The 8,091-nt window shown below is 56.5% G+C and overlaps 1 protein-coding gene across 1 annotated transcript in view; it reads right to left on the bottom strand.

The window, feature by feature from the left end:
* Positions 1-6,717, bottom strand: part of DLL3 (delta-like 3 (Drosophila)) — a 14,224-nt gene extending 7,507 nt beyond the window's left edge. The window contains 6 exon segments of the mRNA XM_011952533.1: positions 190-412; positions 1,354-1,571; positions 2,587-2,829; positions 4,927-4,984; positions 6,138-6,419; positions 6,568-6,717. Coding sequence (XP_011807923.1) covers positions 190-412; positions 1,354-1,571; positions 2,587-2,829; positions 4,927-4,984; positions 6,138-6,419; positions 6,568-6,636 — 1,093 coding nt within the window. The 5' untranslated portion in view covers positions 6,637-6,717.
* Positions 6,718-8,091: the final 1,374 nt, after the last annotated feature.

The raw sequence follows: 8,091 nt of genomic DNA, 5'->3' as shown, positions 1-8,091 counted from the left end.
ACCCGGGAGGCGGAGCTTGCAGTGAGCTGAGATTGCGCCACTGCACTCCAGCCTGGGTGACAGAGCGAGACTCCGTCTCAAAAAAAAAAAAAAAAAAGAAGAGTCAAAGCCAGGATCCCAGCCCAGGACTGTCTGAGCCACGCAGGGCCCCCACCCCCACCCCTTGCCATTAGGGCCTCCAGGCCTCACCATTGCGGCATGGCTGCAGGCTGCACCGGTCCACCCTCTTCTCACAGTTGGAGCCTTGGAAGCCGGGTGGGCAGTGGCAGATGTAGGCAGAGTCAGGGTCTGCACCCCCGACACACAAGCCGCCATTGAAGCAGGGTCCATCCGCGCATGTCACCCCGCTCACCTCACACCGCAGCCCGTAGAACCCACGCGGGCAGGCGCATTCAAAGGACCCGGGTGTCTCCTGGGCAGGGACAAGAGGACTTGAGAATGGAGTTTCCTTGGAGAAAAATCCCATCCCCCTCCTCATCCCTAACCACTGGGGACTGCTCCTTGTCCAGTCCCAAGTCCCACTGTGCAGGGGCCACCCTGGGAGGTCCTCCCGACATCCCCTCGATCCACTCCACATTTTTGGGTCCGCCCATGTGACCCCACAGGTAGGAGGCTCTGGGGACCCCGAGCGACCCCATTCCCACCACTATACCTTTGCCTACCAAATACTGCCTGCCTGGTCTGCCCTCCTCGCTCCTGTCTACATCGACGAGTCCTACTGGGAGGTCCTAGATCTCAGCCCACCTCCTCCAGGAAGCCCTTTCTGGATCTTTCCTTCCCAGAGCCTCCCCCTAAGTATTTGAACCCTGAGTGTGGCAGTATCCAGGTGGCCCACGCTGGGCCCTACTCTACCCCAGCACTCCATGCCAGGCTCACTCACTGCCACCTCTGCACCCTTGCTCCCTGCAGGCTACTCACCTGGCCACCCTCTCTAATCATGTCCCAGAAGCCCCAGCCCCGGGCCATCTCCAGGAAGCCTTCTCTGATGTCTCCACCCCCCTGTGCCCGCAGATCCCAAATCTCCAACCGATTTGGCCCCACCACCCACTACCTTGGACCCTGAACCATTCTCACTCCCACAGTGGGAGCAGCTGTGGCCCCACATGGCTCCTCATCATTTCCACTCCCACATCTTTCAGGGCCACCCGCTGAGTATGCTCTCCCCAGTCCCATCCCCATCACCTAATCCTACTTCAAGGCCCCAGATGCAGGCTGGATGCCTCCAGGAAGACCTCCCTGATAGTTATTCCCAGACCTCCTCCCCAAGCTGGCGTCTCATGGAGCCCCATGGAGGGGGCCGTGGCTCCCAGGGTAAAGTACTAAGCAGGACAAGGTGGGAAGGGTGACACTGACACTACAGCTGCCCCCATTGGCACACGGGTTCCCGTCACAGGGCCCAGGTCCAGGGACAAGGCATCCGGTGGTAGCAGAGGACGGGCCCCTGGGGCCGAGGCAGCTGCTGGTGGAGACAGGGACTGTGCAGAGGGGTCCAGTCCAGCCCTCCAGGCATCGGCATTCACCGGGCTGCTCACAGAAACCATGCTCCAGGCTGCAGCCTGCTCGGCACACCACTATGGGGGACAGAGAGGCAGAGAGAAAGGGAACACCCAGGTCGGGGAGGGCCAGGGACAAGATGGAACTCAGGGAGGTTTCTCAGCACGTTCCCTGTGCCACCTTGCTTCATCCTTGTGACAGATAATCATCGGGACTAGATGGTACTGTGACCCCTCCTCCCCAGTTTACAGATAGGGAAACTGAGGCTCACAGAGACAAAGTGACCAGCCCACCTAGGAAATGGAGGAGTGAGGATGTGAACCCAGGCCATCGGGCTGGAGTCTGTGCTCTTGGAAGGAGGATGGGACTGGGGCACCCACGTCAGATCGTGAGGATAGGAGACAGGGAGGGGATTTGGGATTGGTGGGGAGACCCCTGGCCTTTCAGGGAAGATGGGAGTGTCTTGAATTAGGATGGCTCTGGGAAGATCTGGATTAGCCTGGGAGTCCTAGGGGCCTTGGTGGGGCTCTGAAATTTTAGGAGGGGTCTGAAGAATTCCAAGCTTTAAGAAGCCATGGGTTCTGGCCTGCAACCCTAGGGAGGGAGGATGGAGAGGCCCTTGGCCAGAGTGGACTGGGAGGAGATTCCAAAGATTCCGGGTGGGAGTCGGGAGGGCCGCAGAATTAGAAGAGCTCTGGAGTCCTAGCATCAGGACAGGATGTGAATGTGGGTTAGGGAAGGAACTCGAGGGTGCCAGCATAGGAAATGGACGTGGACTTCCTATTTGTGGCAACAAGAGGGCTGGGAGAGGGAAGAGGGCTCGAGTAGTAAGGCAGGGCTGGAGAGAGGTCCAGGGTCCTCGGTTTCCCTGAAGGTGGTAGCTGGATGGTGGGCGGGGTTTGGGGTACCTCCGCAGCAGTCAGCGCATTCCCCAGCTCCCTGAAGAGGGGTGCCTGGGGTACATGGTGGGGGACTCTAGAGTACCCTGAAGAGGGTGAGTGGGTTGTGAGAGGGGACTGGGGGCCGCGAGTGACGCTCAGGAGGGGCTGGGGTCCCTGGCTGGGACGAGGTGGGGTTGAACGGAGGACTCACGCGGCGCCTCACACTCGTCCTCGAGCGGTGCGCAGGGACGCAGTCCCGGGCCGCACCGCGAGGGGGCGCTGCGCGGACGGCAGAGGCGCGTGCACGCGGTCCCAATGGCAGGCGGCTCGCAGCGCGCGCGGTAGGAGAAGCGCAGCTCCCAGGCGCCTGCGAGCTGAATGTCCCGGGCCCACGGGCCCCCGGCTGCCAAGCGGCGCCGTCTGATCACGCGCGCCAGCAGGCTCCAGGCGGGCCCTGTGGGGACAGGCAAAGGAGGGGTGCTGGGGTGGGCCCGGCCGAACATGGATGCATACGGAGCGCCCCGGCCGCATTCTCCCCGCCCCTCCCAGCGAGGCCAAAACACCCTCATGGAGCCCTGGGGTCCTTGGACCTCGCGAGTAGAATGGCAGTCACTCTCCCTACTTTAGCAAGGATGAGAACTCCCCAATGCACCCTGGGACCTGCAATGTCGTGGTCTCTTCTAGTACCCTAGATAACAGTTCTCTCGGCCAGGCGTGTGGTGGCTCAAGCCTGAAATCCCAGCACTTCGGGAGGCCAAGACAGGTGGACCACCTGAGGTCAAGAGTTCAAGACCAGCCTGACCAACATGGTGAAACTGTCTCTACTTAAAAAAAAAAAAAAAATTAGCCAGGCGTGGTGGCGCACGCCTGTAATCCCAGCTACTCTGGAGGCTAAGGCAGGAGAATCACTTGCACCCAGGAGTGGAGGTTGCGGCGAGATAGTGCCATCGCACTCCAACCTGAGTGACAGAGCAAGACTCCCTCTCAAAAAAAATAAACAGTTATAGAAACCGTAATATTCCCGTATTTTGACCCAGATCTTTGTAAATTGAAGTAATAATGAGACCTCTAATACCCTGTGACATTTGGTACCTCGATATGGCCAAAGAACAATAACATGTCTGAAGTGAGGTCATAACACCCCTAAATTGTGCCTCCGGATCTTCCTATATCAAAAGAGTGGCAGAGACCCCAATTACTAGACCGTAAATTACCACATTACCTGAGACCTTGGGATACTGGGAGAGTTGACACTTTCTTGAAGGCAAAGGTGTCACCCCCACAAGACTGTGATACAGCTTTCTACATCAGAACGGTGAAGAAGTGGCTCACTCCTATAATCCCAACGTTTTGGGAGGCCAAAGTCTATGGATCGCTTGAGCCTAGGAGTTTGAGACCAGCCTGGGCAACATAGCGAGATCCCATCTCCATAAAAAATAAAATAAGAACAAGAAAAAAAATGGTGACAAACCCCCCGCTGTGGGCCTCACATAGCAACAGAGTCTCCCAAGTTGAGGATAAGAATGCCCTGTAACGGCCGGGCGCGGTGGCTCAAGCCTGTAATCCCAGCACTTTGGGAGGCCGAGACGGGCAGATCACGATGCCAGGAGATTGAGACCATCCTGGCTAACACTGTGAAACCCCGTCTCTACTAAAAAATACAAAAAACTAGCCGGGCGAGGTGGCGGGCGCCTGTAGTCCCAGCTACTCTGGAGGGAGGTGGAGCTTGCAGTGAGCTGAGATCCGGCCACTGCACTCCAGCCTGGGCAACAGAGTGAGACTCCATCTCAAAAAAAAAAAGAATGCCCTGTATCCCTCCCAGGAACCTCTGCTCAATATTCTCCTTGGTGAAGCTCTGACATCCCACAGGGCTCCCTGGGACCTCCACATGGAGAAAGTGACAGAGCTTCACATAGGGGCTGAGCACTGTGGCTCACGCCTATAATCTCAACACTTTGGGAGGCCGAGGTGGGCGAATCACGAGATCAGGAGTTCGAGACCAGCCTGGCCAACATAGTGAAATCCTGTTTCTACTAAAAATACAAAAAAAGTAGCTGGGCGTGGTTGTGGGCGCCTGTAATCCCAGCTACTTGGCAGGAGAATTGCTTGAACCCGGAAGGCAGAGGTTACAGTGAGTGAGATCATGCCATTGCACTCCAGCCTGGGCAACAGAGCGAGACTCTGTCTTGAAAAAAAAAACAAAAAAACAAAAAAACTTCACATAGAAGAACCAGAAGTAACTCATATTGCACCCTGAGCTCTCAATATCAGACGGTGATAAAGTAGGGCTGGGAAATGCTATGCCTTGCTCTGGAAGTGTTGATAGTAAGAGAGCTTCCCCTACTTCATCTGCTACCAGGACCACAGACTGCAACATCCAGTACCAGGGACATTTCTGTGCCTGAGATGCCAAGAGCCCTGGAGCTGTCAACACCCAGCACCACATCCCAGGAGCTGTGATGACATCATAAGACCTATAGACAATACCACCAACCCCATGTCTCACGTGGGCCCCAGCTTCCCCACCAGTCCCAAGACTGAAGACACTCACCTCCAATCTGGTCTCCTAACTCCTCTCTCCAGGTTTCAATGATGAGAGAGAAGGTGCCCTGGTTGGGTGAAGGAAGAGGGAGATGAAAGATGAAAGACAGTGGTTAGGGTAAGTACTCAATGAAGGCCAGAGTTCAGGAATAGAGGGTGATGGCCATTGCTGGGGACTGAGCAAGCAAGGGACAATTCCCAGAGGGATCAGCCCAGCCCAGGGAAGGAATGACATCTGTGGCTTTTTGAGGGGGGCGAGGGGGAGACAGGGTCTCACTCTGTCAACCAGGCTGGAGTGCAGTGGCATGATCTTGGCTCACTGCAACAACCTCCAAGGCTCAAGCAATCCTCCCACCTCAGCCTCCCCAGTAGCTGGGACTACACGCGCCATGTCACCATGCCCCGCTATTTGTTTTGTTTTGTTTTGTTTTGTTTTAGAGACAAGGTCTCACTATGTTACTGAAACTGGTCTCAAACTGCTGGGCTCAAGCGATCCTCCCGCCTAAGCCTCCCGAAGTGCTGGAATTACAGGGTGAGCCTACTGGACATGGCTTGCTTTATTGAGCACTTACTAAGTGGTAAGCACTTTATTCAAGAGATGTGGTTGAATCGCTCAAAAGGGACCCTTGTGAGGTACCAGGATGATCCCATTTTTAAGCTTAGGAAACTGAATCTGGAAACCAGGCAGTCACTTGTCCAAAAGGACAAGGGTCTAGAATTGCAATACAGGTCTGTTCATCTTTGTGCCTTTGGGTTGTGGGGATGGGAGATAGGATTTTGGAGGTGAAACAGTAATTAATACAGGACCCAATTGAAATAACTGAGGACAGAACAAAAAAAAAAGAGAAGATATTAGTGGTTCCCAAGACAAGGTGTGAGAGGTTTGCGGAGAAAGGTGAGGACCCCAGTTTTTAGGGATCCCCAAGGAGCAGAAGTAGGGTTTCTTGAGTTTAGGATTTCAGAGGTTGGGTTTGAGATTCTGGGAATTTGGGGGTCCCAGCATCCAGGGTTGGGGAATCAGAACATTTAGAATCCCCAGTGCGTAGAGTTTAGAGGTCTGGGAATGTGGGGTTCCAGATGGTGGAGTTGCTGGTCTGGGAATTTGGTCCACCCCCTGGGAGGCGGGATTAGGGTCTTGGAAGTTGGAGGGGAGAGGAGGTGGAGGTTTTGGTGACAGGGTTAGGCCTTCAGCACCGGGAGTCCCCCGGGGGCAGCACTTACAGGCCAGGCGTCCCGAAAGGGCACCTGCAAGAGGCCATTGGGCAGTGGGAGAGCCGGCGCGGGCGCTTCGGGCTGCTCGGTGTAGACCGGTCCGCGCGCACTCAGCGCCGCGCCCAGGGCGCACGGAGACTCGGAGGCCTCCTCCAAGAGCCCAGGCTTCAGGCAGACTCTGAAGAAGAGGCGGCAGGGGCCCCGGGCGCTGCAGGGGGACCGCGGGGCCCCCTGGCCTGGACCCGGCCCGAACGAGTGGATCTGCAGCTCGAAGACGCCAGCGGGCCGTGCCTGGGGTGAAGACGGGCGCAGGGTGAGGCGGCCGGGGGGACCCAGGCGTCCCGTCCGCCCCGCGCTCCCTCCCCAAGACCTTCAGGTCGCACTCACCCCTCTCCCCCGCATTCATCCCTTTGCACGCCACCTCCCACCTGGCTCTGACCTGAGGGAGGAAAATGAGCGCTAAGATCACAGTCTGGGAGAGGAGCCGAGACATCCGTGGGGAGACCATGGCCTTCTTGGTGGGGGGGTCTCGGGAGTCGCAGCTGCTGGCTTCCAAGTCTTATATCTGAGGGAATGGCCCCGCCCCTTCAGGCAGCTACCCGGCCCCAAGGGACCAAGGGCGGGGGGAGTCACAGGGGAAGGGGAGCGTGCAGGAGCATCAGCGAGATTCAGTCTGTGGTCGTAGGCACGGGCGAGGTCATGAGTGGGTGATCCCGCGACTTGGTGTGTGGCTGGGGTGGGGTGGGGTTGGGGGGGCTAAGCCTGTGTGTGAGGTTGTACATGATTTTAAGATTCTGGAAGTGTGGTATGAACCAGAGCTACTGGAGGGTGTACATGATTTTGTGATTGCGTGTCCAGGTGGGACTGTGCGGCTCAGCATACGCCTGGAGTTGTGTGTGATTGACACATTTATGAGGCTGTAAACAATTCTGACTCTGCACGCACACCCGAGTGGGAAACTAGACGTGTACACGACTTCGTGATTGTGTGACTCTTTGAGACGGTGTGGCTGTGTAGATACTTCTCTGTGCGTGTGTGTTTATGGAAGATCCTGTATAGCCGTATAAACCTGTGACTTTGTGTTCTATGCGGGTGTGGTAGAGGCTGTGCAAGGTGGGAATGGCTGAGGGCGCCTGTGTGTGACTGAGACTGGGTTTGGGAGGTCCACGGGTGTAGCTGTGTGTGGATACGATGAAGATCCAGGGCTCTTTGTGGACCCCTGTGTGCGGGCGTGTGTGCGTTCCCCCCCCCCACGACAAAGCCACCCTCCCAAACCCCGCATTGCGGACGCACCAGACGCCAGGGCGAGGAGCTCGGCCTCAGAAGGGGCTCCCAGCTGTATGTAAATGCCGCCATCTGCCGGGCGGCCGAGCCCCTCCCCCTTCGGGCCGCAGCTGGGCTGCCCGTTTGGCCTCCGGAAGGTGTGAGGAGCAAATGGGCAGGAAATTCCGTCTTCACATACAGGGACCCACTCCCCCACCCCAGAAGAATGAGGCGGGGGACACCCCGGGCCCTTCAGAAACCCTTTAGTATTCCAGGACCTCAGCAGGAAAAGCCAATTAGGAGCAGATGTCCCAGCCCCTCTGGTCATAATTGCTCCCTGCCAGGCATGGGGCAAAACCCTTGAGCTGGGGTAACTTCTTTGTCTTTCCCCTCAAAGTAAAAAATTTTAGTGCTTAGAGGTTAATGATTATAGGGAAAAATACAGGTTCAATTTATATGTTTTTTTTCCAGAGAAGACATAGTAACCAACGAAGCATAGACCAGCAGAGCCAGGCATACAGTAGGCGCTCAGTTAATTTTTTTTTTTTTTTGAGAAGTTTCGCTCGTTGCCCAGGCTGGCTTGCAGTGGTGTGATCTTGGCTCACTGCAACCTCCACCTCCCGGGTTCAAGCGATTCTGCTGCTTCAGCCTCCAGAGTAGCTGTGATTACAGGCACCCTCCACCACGCTCGGCTAATTTT

The sequence above is a fragment of the Colobus angolensis genome, unplaced genomic scaffold, assembly GCF_000951035.1.
Source record: "Colobus angolensis palliatus isolate OR3802 unplaced genomic scaffold, Cang.pa_1.0 Scaffold34, whole genome shotgun sequence".
Lineage (NCBI taxonomy): Eukaryota > Metazoa > Chordata > Mammalia > Primates > Cercopithecidae > Colobus > Colobus angolensis.
Note: the sequence above shows the minus strand (reverse complement) of the source record. Positions and strands in the feature narration are given on the sequence as shown.